At 35.5% G+C, this 17,538-nt stretch overlaps 1 protein-coding gene across 8 annotated transcripts in view; it reads right to left on the bottom strand.

The window, feature by feature from the left end:
- LOC135169729 (protein Wnt-2) overlaps positions 1–17,538 on the bottom strand; it is a 75,801-nt gene that overhangs the window by 45,067 nt on the left and 13,196 nt on the right. For 2 of the 8 annotated variants that reach the window (XM_064134975.1, XM_064134976.1), the window contains one exon: positions 15,969–16,123. The exons of 3 other annotated variants lie outside the window; for them this stretch is intronic. In XM_064134975.1, coding sequence (XP_063991045.1) covers positions 15,969–16,009 — 41 coding nt within the window. In that variant the 5' untranslated portion in view covers positions 16,010–16,123. Of the gene's footprint in view, positions 1–13,284; positions 14,658–15,968; positions 16,124–17,538 lie in introns of those variants that run through there. 3 more of the 8 variants (XM_064134973.1, XM_064134972.1, XM_064134980.1) reach the window with 3 other exon arrangements.

The following is a 17,538-nucleotide window of genomic DNA, read 5'->3' on the forward strand; positions in this document are numbered from 1 at the left end:
CTCCTCTAAATAATTCTAATAGGAAGCGGAATCGAGAGGGAATTCAAAAAAACTCCCTTGTTTAATTGAATAACAACGGAAATGTTCATTAATATAAATGACAATTTCTATCATTTGACAAGATAATCCGGAAATACATTATGATAAATATGATAAATAATGCCATTTCATCACATCAAATGATGAAAAAATTGAACTAATTTTGATTCTTAATTTTGAACTACGAAAGAACACACGTAAATAATAAAAGATTGTAATTTTTTGAAAATTGAGGGACATTTTTCCAAAAAGCTGAAGCGATTCAATGATTCACTGAATATTTGAATCTCATCAAATATTCACGTACTTTTTTCAAGTTTTTCCAACTTGATTGAGGTAAAAAATTGAATAATGGAAAATGGTGTAATGGCTGAAACTTTAGTGTGGTCTGTAGAAAAGTGTAAAAGATATGTGAATATCGATAAATCGAAAAACAGGAAAGCAATCTTATGTAGGTAAAACTACAAGATGAAGAGCAAAAAGTATAAAATATTCAGAGCTGAAATCATCTCCAGTCGGAGGAATATCAGCGAGCTAACGCGTCAGAGTATCTTTATCTCCACTAGTTCCCTTGAATGAGAATAAATCGGTCAAGAACCAGTTTTATGAGTGTCCCACCACCACGCAAGCCAGCGATAAGAGAAAATGTGCAAAGACCTATTGGTAGGAAAAGGTAACTGGAAGAAAGGTAAAATAATATATCGTCCACCAAATCATCATTTCCAACGCCAATGTATATTTATCCCCCGATTTATCCAGCCTTAAATTATATTATCTCATGGAGCCACCACCATTGGAATAATGCAATGGAATTCTCAGCATTCGGTGTCGATTGGATTAAATCCCATGGGCAGCGGGACTATAATATCATTGTACCGACATGGATACAGGGCTTCGGGGAATTGGTAAAAAGGAACGGCAAAAAAAAATCCCATGCAAAACAAGGTAAATAAAACATGCCCTTACTGGTTCCAACTACATTCACCCCACCCCTTTGTATTTAATCAATTTAAATCGAGAAACTTGCGTGCGAGTACGCGGAATACCCGCGCATTTTTGTCGTCTTTCCTACGTTTTTTATTTGATCCTTGTCGTACAATTCTTTTCCACTCGCTCTGTCCTCCTCTCAGTCTAAGGATTGCATACCCGAGATGATAGAAACTGAGAGAGACGACTAATGGAATTGGACGGAGAGACGGAACGCACTTGGAAATATTTTAATGGCGCTTTGTGTCCCTACCGTGGATTTGTCTTTTTTTTTTCTCTTGTCCACCCGAAAGAGGCCCATTCCTTTATGCAGCGTTCAATGCCTCTCTTCACGTCTCTGCCCTTTTGTCTCTAAACCGGTGGAAAAAAAATCCCTTTTCGTCTTTCTTCAGCTTCAACTCTCACTGGTAGGAAGTATTCGTTGTGGATTTTTTTTTTTGGATCACTTTCTTATACTGACCATTGGTTATTTTAATTGGATATCTTCGCCGAAATACCCAATGTTTTTTTCAGTCACTACCGAATGAGAAACATGAAACGTTGTCTTTGAGGAGGTTTTTTGCTGACCACTTGGGTAACTGATGAATTTCTTTCCAATATACGAGCCTTTAAGGAGCTCCATAAAAACTTGGCTATTGGGGTTATGGGGATGTATTCAGGAGGTGCTATGGATAGATTCATGAGAACTGTCGCATAAATTTGTTCTGGGACTTACTTTCAATGAGACGAAAGCATCGATTGGAACTGATTAAGTGATATAATAAAAGGAAATGCAAAATTAAATGAGGAAATAGCAAGAGATTTTCAATTAGTTTGGCACACCGGAAAAATAAATGAAAATTATGTATTTTTTTCGTAATTTCAAAGCGAAATGCGGTCAAGTTTTTGTTTAAATTATTGTGATTAACGAGCTTATGGCAGAATGATCAACTTTGGTTTGAGATCCTCCCGTTCGAACTTGAGATTTAAATTTGTGAAATTTGAGTTACTTTTCGTTTCGATTAGTACTTCCTAAAAAGCAACGATTCGATTGTTTGCCAAAGAAAAATTGTTATTGAACCATCTGCCATAAGTTGAAATACTTCAGGGAAATATTTATTTTTTCAATCCTTTATTTCTGAACTCGAGCAACTCCCTGACACTTTTGGTTAGATTTAAATTGCGTTAATTATATTGTTGTAGAACATGATCGATGTTTTTACTCAAGTTTATATTCAAATTAATGGTTTTTTTTTACTTTTTTTTTGGTAACTGAAATGAATTATACACAACACAATCTTAGGTTATACAAAATGTTCACATATATTTGATTCACTTAATTTAAAATAACACTTTTATGTTCGCTTGAATTACTGAATTGATCGAATGGGTTTGTACTGTGAAACACTACAACTCGAAATATAAGGAAAATTCTAGCTTAGATGTGTCGAGTAACGCGGTAGAAACAATACTACTCATGTCCTCTCTTCCAATCTTCCTCGTTTCGTCAAAGTGTACGAAGTTTTCGAGGGAAATTGGAAGGGGACTTCATATTTCTGTTTATTGGTTATTTCTTATTTTAGCGTATTTCTATTGGACAGTTCTTGGGTTTGAAGGGTCAGTCCGCGAAGACTGAGGCCCTTGTTTCTATGAACACACGTGGTACCACCTCAGTTTACAACGAGAGAGTTTCTCGGGTTTATTCCAGTTTTACAAGGGGAAGAAGGTCATGAATCAAGAATTGTCCAGAGTTGTAAGATTTCGGGACTGAGAAAGGGCATAAATTGGAGGATTACTACAAAAAGTTAAGTGTTTAATTTGAGTTTCCCCAAATTCTCTCTCGTCGGCGTGTGAAATGTTCTCACGTGTGCGAAACCCTCACTGCAACGAGTACGTAAAAAATTATTAAATAATTAATGTTACCTTTATGCTAAATTTAGACGTTATTAAATTATTACCAAGAAACCAAACGACTGTCTGGTCGTAACAATCATGTTGTTCACTAACTTTGAGTGAACTCCAGTAATAATTCATCCACAGTCTTCCCTCAAGAAAATCATAAATTTAGATGAACTAAATAATTATCAATAGAGAAAATACTCATCTTCTAGAGTAATATAATTATCGTAATTTAAATCTAACTCGGTCTCCACGCCTTTACATCCAAAATGTTACATACAAATAACTAAAAATAAATGGATAAACTTGAAAAAGCAAACATGTTATGAAAAATGTCAAACGAATTTTAAAAATAATTACCCCATTTGGAATAGCCCCTCCATCAAGAAACTGTCAAAAAAACACTAGCATCATGTCGTCAAAAATAATGCGCCTCAAAAAGTCTTTAAAATAAGTCATCAATCCCGCTAAACCTCTCGAAACCCTTCTCCCATTGTATTATGTTCCTCTACCTCTCCATTGAACACAAAGAAAACCAAAAGCCCCAAACGTAATCCCGAAGTGATCCTCTCGCCTATAAACACTTTTATAAGGGTGAAAAAAAATTAACCTCTTCTAGACGGATGTTGGAAGCTAATACACCGTGTGGTAACCGACGCTAATAAATGCTAACGCGCCACCTTTGTGAGGATGAAGACCCGAAAGATGTTGCGAAGCAGGAAGAGGAGAAAGAGGGACACTGCAGTACCCTGGGAGGTGGGGAAGAGGACACGCGGCAGACAAGACCCAAAAGAGAACCAAACTTAAGATCAAATGGGCCCGTTATCCGCTCGGCACCGCGGGAGGCCCACCAATACACTTCGGGGGGATCTTAATTCGTGTGACGGTTAGTTCTCCCTCCTCTCCCTCCCCCTTAACTATACCTCGTACTATTCAAAAAAGATCTTATTTTACGAAAATCCTGAGTACACCTGAGACTAAAAAAATAAACGTGAGACTTTTGTCTCTCGTCACGGATTTTTATGATTCAGTTTGTAATGGAGTTATCCCTCGACAGTGGACAGGTGGGGGGAGGGGGTGGGGGCGAGACTAAATAGGAAAAACTCGGAACAGATTGAGGTGCATTGTTGTGTGAGGTGTCTACGAGTTATTCAAACCACCTTATTTTGAAGGAAACTGAGGTGAGACGGAGATATATCTTCTATTCAACGAAAAATCGCTGAATACAGTTTGAAAGGTTGTGGGAGGATATGGACTGGAGTTTTTCTCCATTTTTACTCTCCTCTTGGCGTTTGTATTGCGAGGCCAGTATAACGATACATTCTTCGGACTCTCAGCCGATTGTCCACGAGGAAATTCTCCGTGAATTTGGGTTTTTTTTTGGGGGGGCTTTTATGGCGTCCCGTGGGGTAGCTGTCATCGAGTTTTTGGGAGATCGATGATGTACCGGATTTTATGGTTTACCGATGACTTTATATTTGGGAGCCTGCGGGAACGCGGAAATAATACAAATGAGAGATTTTTTTTTTTCACTCAGGTGTATTATTTCCAAGTTTTTGGCTTTTCAATGGATATTTCGGAAATTGATGTACACATTTAACGTCTTATTTTTTTAATTATTCGCTCAAGTGATGAATATAAGATATTTTGTATTTCTTGATCTTACAAAAAAGATGTGTTTCTGTACTTCATGAATTCTGTTTAAAAAATCTTTTTCAGTTGGAAAACAATTGAGACTGACATATTACTGAATTGTGATTCTTGAAATGAATAATAATTATTCATAAATATTAAGGTGTATAGGTCAAATAATTCTCATTAGAAATGAATGTTCTAGGGACAAAATGATATTCTGAATAAATAAATAGTTTATAAAAATTGAAAAAAGTTAAATTGAACTTTGATAGCAGTAATGGAATGAATTTTGAAAGCGTTTGCACTTGCTAATGGTGTATTTGCGCCGCAGATGCGTAAAATGAAAACTTTTTATCCCATTTTACCAATTAGTTATCTAAAGATCAATTTTCATACGGCATTTTTTTTTATTAAATAATTTTCAATATTTTGAAGGTCATTTATCTGCTTATTTAACATTACTGGCGCAAATTTTTACATTAATTTATAATCGTACTTCTGATCGACAAAAATATAAATTGTTTGTAAAAATGAAAAAACTCCTCAATCAATGAAATGAAACAATTAAGCTTTGTTACTAATTATTCTTTCTTAGACATATAAAAATGAAAATCACCTGATAGTGCTTTTCCTTTTATTTTCAATTTAAGAATTTAACTTAAATTTTTATACATATTGATGAAATTTGAAAGATTATTCTCAATGGAAAATTGCCTTCACATGTTCGGCCACTTTTAATTCCCAAAAATTAATTGAATTTATTCCGTGACATCAATTGAATGCTCTTTAATTTAATCCACCTTGCGTTAGCCACATAATTTATGTATATTAATCAGCGAAAAAAATTAAAAAATGGGCGGTCGAAAAATCTGTCATTAGCATCGTATTTTCGTGATTGGGCTCGTTAATTTGCATCGATTGAGAAATTTGCAAGTGGATATACCGATCATGCAATATCCCCAGCTGAATATTTCACTGAGAGTCTGTACAAGAAGAAGTAAGATCCCAAGACAGTCTTGAAGGTATCTGTTTTTCTCATGGTGTATCGCTCTCTGGCCTGAGGCCGTGAAATCAGATCCAGTATCCCCCAAGATACAACGCACCGTTGTATCATGCTACGACAGGTATCAGTAGATGCGTGCGATCCACAAAAAAAAATTAACGAATTAATTAAAATATTGAATTAATGCAGCTATTCATCTTCGATGGAGTATTTTTCCACACTCGTTCCACGATTTTTCCGATAATAAAATTCCACCGATTAGAGAAATCCATCGAGAATTGAGAAATTTCAAAATTTCAATCTAGACATCAATTTATTTTATCGGTTCATTTCAATAATTTATTCTATTGAGCCCGAGATTTTCTAAAGTAGAAAATTCGTTTCTTCGTCTTGATTGGATTTGTAATGATGTTCTGGCAATTATATACAACTCCATTGGATGTAAAAATATAAAAAATTAATGAAATACTTTGATGAAGAGATAATCAATGACAAGAAATTTGGGCCTCCGGAAGAGTCGCAGCCTAAGGCCCAACGAGTTGGTGCATGATAAACACCAGTTGAAATATTTCTCTGATCGAATGATCGCAGGATACAATCGATGATTATCCAATCACGTCCTCCAATAGTTTCGATAAGAACAGCACCAAAACAACTACTCAATATCCTTCCAAATATTTTCTAGTGTTAGACGCTATTTACATATTACCTGACACATTGATATAGCGATCTCTTTCATGGCTGTGACAGGTGGGGTGATTGAAGCGACGTGTGATTGGCGTATCAAATTTGTCGGAGTCTTAATAGACCCCGCGTTGAAGAATTTACGTCACGATAGTGACTTTCACAATTTCCTTCAGACAGTGAGATGATTTTTTTTGTTTTTCCACTTTTCAAATCTCACACTGGGAGAAAAAATTCTAGTATTGAGTAGATGTATGGGGTATTTCATGGGAATTCAACGTGATCGGAAGTCTCACTATCCTCGACCATTTTACCCAGTCTTGATGTGGGTGTACATCAGTTAAGATGTCTTTTCAATTTTTTTAACATTTCCTACACGTCCTGTAAAATATTTATATTTTTTTGGTTCACTCGTGAGTCATTATTGATATCATTATAGCGATGAAAATGCAATTCTAGAAAAAATATATGATAATTTTCCCACAACTTTGTTTTTAAATTCTAATACAAATTTGAAAACAAAAATTTGGGGGAATTCCATATATTTGCGGAAAAAGTTCTACGAGTTAATTCATACCCAGTAAAATTGATCTGTATAAATCTAAAAAGGAATAATTAATATAGAAAATAAGTCCATTATTGTTTGTTAACGGAGTTTTGTTCTATTTTTGAAAAAATGCACCAGAACAGTAATTAATGAGTTTTTGCTTCTAAATGGACACTTTGTATTTCATAGTATACTCCCTCACATCTATTTCTTTCCAATACCGATATTTCTGTCAATAGTATAATATAAGGAACAAAATTACCAGTAATAATACTGTAAAAGTCGCAAAATTATCTCTGCAAACAAATGAAAGGGTCGAGCATTTCTGAAAAATCCGAGGGTTTCATTGATTTCCAGGAAACCTTGAGGAACCCCGAATAATTTTGGAGTTCGCGTGATATAGAAAGATTACTTCGCGTCCAAATTTCGGTCAATATAATTATCCCACAGGGAGAGAAAGGATCGGTAAACATTATGGAATCCACAGTCAGCTCAAGAGTTGCAAAATCGAATTGAAAAATTTGAGCGATCGTATCGTAATGTCAGCGACTTCATTCATTATTTAACAAATGGAATATCGATAATGTGGTAAAATACCAGCACCTGCGATATATCGGTCTGGAAAGTACCGATTTAAAAACCGATTATCGACCGCGATATATTGATATTCCGCATTATCGAACATTTTTCCATTGTATCCTTCTCAAGTCGAACTCAATTCTTTATACAGTGAATTTGTCACGTAACAATTATCCGCCGAATTAGCAATAAATATCCGGAGTAATAGCCATTCACTTGCGACCATCAAATTGAATGCGTTGTTTCTATCGGTTGAAATTCCGAAAAGAAAAATAATTACTGCCGTTCACTGTAAACAACTGAAACAGTGGCAGCGATCAGGTCATTGACAGTGGCAGTGGAATAAATTCAAAAGCACAAAAAAATATTTAAATTATTTTGGGAATTTTATGATACTTCCCCGATAGTGAGTTATAGACGATGAATCACGAAGTAACGAAAATTTCAGCGAAAAATCCGGCGGCTCATTACCTGTTGGTTTAAAACCTTGAGAGGCGTGAATCCACCCGGGCAATGCTTGATAGCCAGTAACTCTTTCACAACACGGAAGGATTTTTTAAAATAGCCGCTCAGAGGGGCAAAGGGAGGACATCCACTTCGATGCCGGAATTTTGATCATTAACACCCAAAAAGTGACAACTTTCATTACCCACGACGTGACCTCTCCTCTGCGAAGCGCATATTTCACCCTACGCGACATAAATTTTAGTCTTTGTGACAACGAGTTGTCATTGCGGACGGTAAATTGCCTGAACATGTTGAATTCCCGTAGATATAAATTACCACGATTGAAATAACGAATTCGTCGGTAACAAGCTGGAGAAAAAGAATGAAAAATGAATTCTAATTTGTACTTTCCAAGGCAGAGAGGAATGTACCGTGAATTTACTGATTATGAAATCAAGTGGAAATATTTCAGTCATTGTAGTTGAATATTTCAGAGGTTATTCAAGAGAAGATTACGAAACGCTCAGGTTAAATTCCATGACAGTTTGGTCACATTTTCTACGACCGAATTAACCGAATTTTGACCCGGAATTATGGGAGAGAAATGGGATTTTTATTCAATATTTCTTTGCTTCGATGACAACTATCTGTTTATGAAAAATTAAGGTTTCAATTCTTTGTGTCAGGGTAACTACACATGGCATGATTTTTTTTTGTTGTCTAATCGATAATTTATCAAGAAATTGCAGTATATAATGCAATTAGATCATCATACATTGACTAAAAAATTTGTTTTTAAAGTATTGAAAGGGAATGAATTTTTTTCGATGTGAATGGATGAGGTTCAACGAGACCTACATTTTTAAAAAATTCATTACAAATATCAGATATCAAACTGAAATTCTTTATATTTATGGTATCAATGTGTACTGCACAAAAAATAACGAATTTTCAAAATGATAACGTTCATTATTTTTCCCAATATTTCTTCATCATCCATATTCTAATTACAAATTCGCGAATAAATTCCACCTGAAAACGACCAACACACCCGTGAACAAGAGTATCGGCTTTACCGCAAACACGAACCATCAATCACCAATATCGTTTCATCGATCAATGCTAATTTCCTTAATCAGCAACACGGTTATCAATTAATGCTAATTCCACAACGGAACGAGCATGGAAATTCCACTGCTCGTAACAATTCCACAGACTTCAAACCCGGTTCTAACTAAATGCTGTCCATTCCCCTTCAATACGGAAAACTTGCGTAATAGATTCCGCTAATAACGCTTTGAAAAAAACTTGAAAAAAAACTCAATGTACTCAATGTAAGCCACTCGCTCTCCCCCCCCCCCTCTTTATCCCATCGATGAGCAGAATACTCGTGCACAGTGGCTCGATATCGGGCCATCGATCTCCAATTTCTGTGGTGAAACGTATCGTGTGTTTCGTGGAGCCGAAAACGGGATGTGTGTCCACAACGAGGTGGTCCAGCACGTCTACAACCACTCGAACTTATACCCATGATGGACCTAATTGCAAAGTCCTTTCCTCCCCTCCCCCCTCCCTCCTTTATTTCCCCCCGCCCCTTTGTCGCCCCTTCTCCAAATTTTTTTTTGGACCCAATGGCTGACTCGTGAGACATGTTCTCGGTTGGTTCATGTTCTTACGGTACACAATCTTTTGTGAATTCAGTTCGCATAAATTGATGATGCAAAATGTAAGATGATATCCATTTTGTTCAGCTTGAAATCAACTTTTCGAGTATTTTTACTGCTGAATGTAAACGATATATGCGATTAGGATTTTTAACTTATCGATTCTGTGGTTTAGATGTGATAATAAAAATATTTTAGATAGAAAAATAACGAGTTAATATTTGTTTGATTTTTTATTTGAATTTTTCATTCGGGGAATGTTCTAAGAGAGCGTTGGTAATGATAATTACTTGTTATTTCAATCAAAATATGTTATTGAATTTCGTTTTGTTGATGTCACTGCTGAGAATGAATTTTCAAGTTGTGATACATTCAAAATAATTATCAAATTACGATGAAATATTCGGTTATGATTATTCCGTTGATTTCAACCAATTAAAGTAAACTATCCGGCGTCACGTGACACCTTCTCGTCAGGTTAATTTTGGTAATTTTGGCTTCAAGTAAACTAGCAGAGCGATAATTTCGCAGTTGCTCATAAATTGTTTTCCACAATTTTGACAGATTTTCGTGTAATGCTACTGATCATCGTACTCCAACCGGCTGCCACAAAAACACGAAAAATAATCCTCTGAATGCCCTTCGATTTTCAAAATTAATTGCATAATTTGCTTCATGTTTCCCTGCGTAGCAACGACAGGAATAAGTTTGACGAGTTGTCGTAAGCAGAAGTTAACCCTCTCGTTGCTACACAACAAAATAATCGTCAAATTATCCGATAATTTTTAAGGTCCTGGGGTATTAATAGAATATGCAATAGAATATTCTATTCACAATTCGACGAGACAACTCCATATTATATTGATAATTTTTAGATTATTCTGTCTCCTATAAAATAAAAAAACTCTTGAATCGTGTTAACCACTGATTGACAGTGACAAATTAAATTATTTTGTGGTCCTTAAATATCTTCTATCATTTTTCGAATATAAACTTTGTCTCATAGTGCAATTCTACACTGAAAAAAAACATTATTTGCACCAAATATCCATTTACCTATTTTTTCCATTGTTTATTTCTGAAATCGAGTAACTCTCTGACAATTCTGCTTAATAGGTCTCAATTAGGGCAATTATATTGTTCTAGAACATGATTATATTAATTATAACTTTGAATTAACCCCTGCAATAATTAAATAATTCATCCAAATTCTTCCTTCAAGAACATCAGAAATTTAGAAAAACTGAATAATTATTAATAGAGTTCCTTCAGGGTCACGTAGAAAATACTCATTCTCTAGAGTAATACGATTATCATAATTTAAACCTTACTCGGTCCCCCAATGGCAGTGATGCGATCGGAGAAATACAATTTTGAAAAAATCAATATTTCTTTGAAGTAAATGAATATTTGGCAAAAATAATTTTTGTTCTTCGGGTATTGGAAATTTGAACAAAAAAAAATTTCACGAAGACGACTTCAGCTTCGCAATTAATCGGATATTTCGCTCTAATTAAATTTTCCGAAAAATCACTCGCACTCGTGATTACTTAAGTTGGAAAACTTGACACGTTCATTTGCTTATAACGAATCTATCGGGAAATACTTGATAAATTCAAAGCTCTCGTGGTATTATAAGTGAATACGGGATCGATTCGAACTCCTATTAAATCGAATCAATCGGTTCATGCTTGGAGCCGTCAGAATCAACCATTGAATCATACAATCGATTAGCAGCATCGATATGCTCCCTGTCATTGAGGAATTTATCCGCTGGTACGAGAAAGACTGAGACTTTGAATAAAAAAATAATCCTTTGATCCATTTTCACTCTAGAACATTTTGGTAAATATCTTGTGTCATCCCGTCAATCCGAAAATTATAAATTTGGATTTCTGGCCTATTCTGTATTCACCTTTTAACCCATATCACTGGACCTTTTTATGTAACAGATTTATAAATAGAATTGATTATCCAAAATATATTTAAAAAATGAGTCTTTGCCTGACAATATTGGCGAATCCATCAGTGATCATATTCCCTAGTAAAAACGAAGAAATTCATTTGAAGGATTTTGATTTTTCATTCTTAAATAATGTGTTTTTTCTTTATCTGTATGAATATTCAAATTTATTTCGATACTCGTGTTTGCTATCTCCTAGGCCGAAATCTGGGTGAAAAGATTATATAGAAAATAACTCTCGTGCGTCAAAATTCGTCGCATATTTTCCTCAAATTTCCCTAGGAAATGTGCGATTGTGCAAAATTTCACAACAAAACTATCAGAAAGTCCCCAAGAATTTTAGAGTATTGGTAGTATTATTACTGACAATTTCTGTTGATGTGAGATTCTTTGACACTGATCACTCATATCTGGGGCACAACTTATAACAGTCTGGCATCGTGGAGGTCGAAAAATCCTTTTTGAGGTGCCAGGTCGCTATCTAAGATGAGATTGAAGGAATCATTTTCATAATTAGAGGTGAAAATCCAGAGTAATTACGTTGTTTTGAATTTTTGTATTTATTGGAACATGCGAGGCGCCCTATTTGACAGCAAATCAACGTCCGGTGGTGAGGAATAGGTCATACGGAGAGAAAAATTCTCACAAAAATTACCTGTCTATTCCGTAATCTGTCAGTTAAAACAGTATTCGCTAAAAATTACGGAACGTTTCCGCATTATTTCACTGAAAGTTCCATACTTTTTCATCTTTGAAAGTTCACTGAAAAAGTGCGTAACTGATCCGTAATTTTCACCGAATATTGTTTTAACTGGCAAATTACGGAACAAGAACGTAATTTTTAAAGTATTTTTGCTCTCTTTTCTACCGATTGCTACCGATATCGATAATTGAAAAATTCGTTATAGATACCAATACAGAAAGTGTCAAAGTACTTTTAAACTGATTTACCAACCCCTTCATTGCCCAACGGTATGAAAAATTACTGTTGAAAGGCATGAGATAACAAGATTTCAACAACTGCTAAATCGATTCCATATTGAAAAGCCATGAAATTTTTGTATGATTTTGTGGCCACCAAAAACAGTATACAATAATTTTCGAATGGAAGAGTATTTTTACGTCACGGCGTAAAAAATTAAATTTTCATAGACGATTAAATTGAAAAAAAGCTCTCGAAAAATATCTCGTAATCTTACGCAATGATTACATGAACTTTCTGTCAATTTCCCGACCGAATTTCATTTCACAATTACAGAGATCCTTTAATTTTTGCTCAATATTGTCTTTTGTTATAAAGAATTTCCATAAAATTCTTTATGGAATGGAAAAGTTGCTCCGAAAATGAAAAAAGTCCAGAACTTTCTCGATTGTAACTTAGTTTACGAAGATATAATTGTTTGATCGTTTATTATTTTACGTGTCATGTGTTAAAGATGTTCTATGCAGACATCCAAAACAAAAGTTAATTGTGTTTTTTGCAAACCATCAGATCCCTTTAAAATAAATTTTAATAAAATACGTCAATTTTCCATAATTTTCAATCAATCATTCGAATGACAGTTTAACAAAAATTATCACATCAATTTTCCCTTTCCAAACGGAAGTTATATTATTGAGAACTATTGATGCCAACAAATTTATTAGTCATTCACTTGGCATTCGTTGCAATTGTTGGACATAGTTATCATAAATATGTCAAAGTTAAAAACGTTAACAAAATGTTATCTTTTGTCCTGCAGTCGCAGAGACTTCAGTTATCCCCATCACGGCTCCATCGCACCCAAATTTATAGAAATTTTGACAGCACAACGTCTGTCACATTAGGTAATATTCCAAGGTCATGAAAAGTCCTTACCTCGATTGATAAGGGCCCTGGATTAGCCCAAGAACAGTAAGGGCTATCGCGATCACCGCGATATCACCACGACGCATCTCTTACATCACAATCACCTTAAGTATTTCATCAAACTATTTCATCAGAATTCCTTAATAACTCCACAAACAAATCACTGATACAATTAAATCTCGTATCTAGCCGCACTGAACACAACTAAAATTCGTGAGGCCACCAAAACACGCGCCACTAAAATCACCAAAACTCGGCTTCAACTGCTAAATAAAAGTGAAACCACAGGATACGTGGAAAGTTGGCAGTAACCGATAATCCTAATGATTGAAAAACCCGCCGATGGGATCCGAGTCATCTGGAGCGGATAATTAGAGGATAGTGGTTACTAATTGACGTGATAACGAGAGTGCTCTGGTTATCGAAATTATACCGCTCACTAATTTTTTCTCTCTCCATAATCGACCTGGTGCACAAGTAAACACATTAAAATTTCGATATATTTGTCTCGATGTACCGTATCCAGTCAGATTGCCCTCAGGATTAACACCACGATGCACTAATTACTATTCACTTTGAGGAGGCCTGTTGTAAAAATCCCAATAAATGTTGATTTTTTCAATTGAACTGAAGGTTTGATGCTATTGAAGGGTGTGAACTGAATGACTGGTGTTTGCTCCCCGAAGGCTCGCGTATCCCTCCACGTTCCAGTCAGCCGACCACCACTCCACCAATTTCCATCACATCAATCCACTTACAAACCGACAATCCAATAGACAATTCAGCCCATTGAATATTGTGTTTTTTTTTTGATTTTTTTCCCGATTGTAATCGATGAAATGAAGTGTTGGAGGCGATTTCACATCGGGCTGCGCTCTGTCCTCGGAGATCACAGGTGATTTCAATGAGGGTCAACTGGTGCTCTGTACACAGGCGATTTGAATGAGTGTAGAAGGAGGCGGATTTGAAAAGCGCTCGGGCACAAAGTTGGGTTTGGACGAGATGAGGTACCGCGATGGACTGCGACCGCTTCTCGGGGGCTTCCTACCTTTGGGACCGCGGGCCCCACAGCCTCTACGATCTTACCTCTACGATTCTACCTCTCTTCATCGCTCTTGCTTCGCTCCTTTTTACTCGTATTTTTCTTCTTTCTTTTTCGGCCTTTTTCTCCTTTATTGGCCTTTAATTTTACAGGCTCGACCACTTTATTCACTGGTTCATCTAATTTTTTCGGGAGGGGGGCGCCCGATAACAGATGGTTTTTCGCAATCGACGTTCGCCATTCGCAGTCCGTATGTGCGTCCTGAGGTCCGGTGGATAGATCACGAGGTTGTAACCGAAAGATTTTCCAGCCCGGAAGATCCTCAGTTTCTCAATTGACTCAGCTGAGATTAATAATTTTCATGTTGCACGTTCTTTGGTTAATAGTAAAAATAAAGTGGGGTGAAATGTTTTTTATCACGGTGTCGCGAGTGCTTATGAGCAATTCATTTGTTCTCCATTTTAGTTGTCTTGTTTGCATATGGGACGGCACGCAATTAGAATTGAAGGTAATTATTCGGGTGATTAACATCTTCGATTGGTGGTTTTCTTTGATTAATCTATACAGTAATCGAAGACATTTTATACGGGTTGGGTTTAGTTGATTTTCCGAGCATCACAAAGTTTAAATTTTAGGAAAAATATATTAATTTGCTTAGAATTTTTAAATTAAACCAAACTTTTAAATACACTTCTGAAACTAGGTCATTAAAAATTGGGGAAAGTACTTGTGGAAAGTTAGTATAGTACGATTGTAAAAGTTATCAACATATTTCTGAAAAATATTAGTAATTTTACTTACCTTTTAAAAATTAATTTTTCACTTGTGAACAGTATTTTTGCAGAAAACGCAATTGACGCAATTTCGATTTATTCTAATTCCAAATTTTTTTCTAATTAAAAAATTAACTCAGGAAAATTCCAAAAAATCTCTGCGCAACTGAGGGAGAAAACCCATTTTCACTAAAAAGCGAAGGGAGGGGGGAATCCCTGAATCTCATGAATATTTATTTTCAATTATTATCTTAATTTTGAAAAGTATAAAGTTCATTTTTGAAGAGTTTTTTGGTGATACTAAGCATATTTTTAAAAATTTATAAAAAGTACGATTTACACGTTCCCAAAGTTTTTAAAAAACTCTTAGTAAAATACGTAGTGACACTAATTTTCTGATTTGTTATTCGCAAGGAAGTCGCTGGGATGAAAATTTCCATTCATCTGTTCCAAAGGTTTTTCCTGACTGACCCGAACTAATCCATTGTCAGACTGTACGATCAATCGATTAATTTCAAATTTAATGTTCTCTACTTCCTTCATAGAACCATAAAGAAATTTCATTAAGCGTTTTATGGATCCAGATACGAATAGGCTTTATTCATTAACCCTAATTAAAATGGAATAATCCACAGTTTGAAACGTATCGGTATTTTTACAAAAACAGATTTTTCAACATTTAGCACAATAAATGGTATCAAAACTGCTCGACCCTACCCAAATGTCCTATACATTGCATCGATTACTACTGTGTTTATTATCAATAGCAAAAAAAAGGAAGATAATAAAAAAAAATAAAAAATGAAGAATCTTTTCATTAGTACATTATTATTTCATTAGCCACATTAACTATATCCATTCACAATACATGAGATTACCTATTTTTTTGGTTGGTCTCTGCACGAGTGAAAAACCCCATCGAATCAGCCCGGAAATGTCGCACTGTAGACTCCCGTTATAGTCGCACGCTTGGGGCTGCAGGGGAAGCCGATGCGCCGAATACGACTATATTTCCATACCCCTACCGTGGGCCCTGTTGTTTGAAAATTTACTGTCAGAGTATTTTACATTTACGAGCTCCTTAGGGCTGCCCACGAGACCCAGACGAGACTTCACATTAAAAAGATGGTCTCACTGTGGAAAAATATCGAGCGATGTTTCTGATTGTCTCGGCCTCAAAATCCAGAGGTCGAACTTTGTGGATCATAATAGATTGATACAATACACAAAATCCGAAACGTAGTTCCTAACAATGCTCCTATTGTTTAACCGGAAACACCGTCAACTGTGACGAGACAAATTATATGGAAGTTACGGTAAGAGAATAAGCTGTAGCTGATAACTAAAATTAATTCGTTCATAATAATTAATCAGTTTTATCAGTGTATTCGGTCTGTACTTCTTCAACTAAGATAATTCAATCGCAAAGTTGTAAAACGAGATACGTGACCTTCGGCTACTGATTAGTTTATTTATGAATATTTCTAAATTGAGGGATCATAAGGTGATTTTTATTATGATTTTTTCGTGGAGCGAATTGTGTACTATAATAAATAGTTATTTTAAATGTGGAAATTAATCGCTGTTGATAATTGGGTCAGCACCAAAAAAATCCCGGGCGACCCTTCGGGTCAGTAGATCAACGAGCTGACCCGGAAGCTCCTTCACTTAGTCTCAGGATGTGATAGCGATCAGTTCATTATTAGAAAATCCCCGCTAAACCCAGAAATCAGTACATCACCATTGTCCAGTACATCTTTGCAGTAAATTTATGGACAAGTTCTCCTTATCGTCTATCACTTCATTACAGTTCGGTTAAAAATTCGTACATCAAGGGACCCTCACATCCAGCAAACACTTTCTTAAAATTAAAAAAAAACTGTCAATCGTATTGTTACGTGTCCCCCTTCGAATACTCATTCATTTGTCTATGATCTGAACTTGGTAAAAAGGACGACTGTCTTTTGGATAACATTATTCTTGGTGGGTCTCTCTTCGGAGCTCTGACATGACACATCGTAATACTTCTTGTAATTAATAAACCGCCCCAAACATTTACCAACCGGTGTCGTCTTTATTCTTCGCTGGATATAACAGTATAATGAAAGAAACAATGATACCAGGCACATTAAATTCAAGTGGGTCCGAAAATCGAGTCGCTACTGTTGCATATCAGATCATGCGAAGTCACAATTTTCTCTTGGAAATGAAATTATTTTAAATTATGTTTAAGAATTTTCCTTTATGTCCATTCAAATAATTTTTCTCCTCAACCGGATTTAGTAAAAATTCGACGTGTAGCAAGAATTGTAAATACTGTTCTATGTAGGTCAGAACTGTGGGCCTTATAATTTCAGAATGTTCAACATCAAACACAGAATTGAAACAATTTAATACACCAACCAAGTAACGTCTATGAGATTCCATACACAGATTTTTGGGAGAAAT

This window comes from Diachasmimorpha longicaudata, chromosome 15 (assembly GCF_034640455.1).
Source record: "Diachasmimorpha longicaudata isolate KC_UGA_2023 chromosome 15, iyDiaLong2, whole genome shotgun sequence".
Classification (NCBI taxonomy): Eukaryota; Metazoa; Arthropoda; class Insecta; order Hymenoptera; family Braconidae; genus Diachasmimorpha; species Diachasmimorpha longicaudata.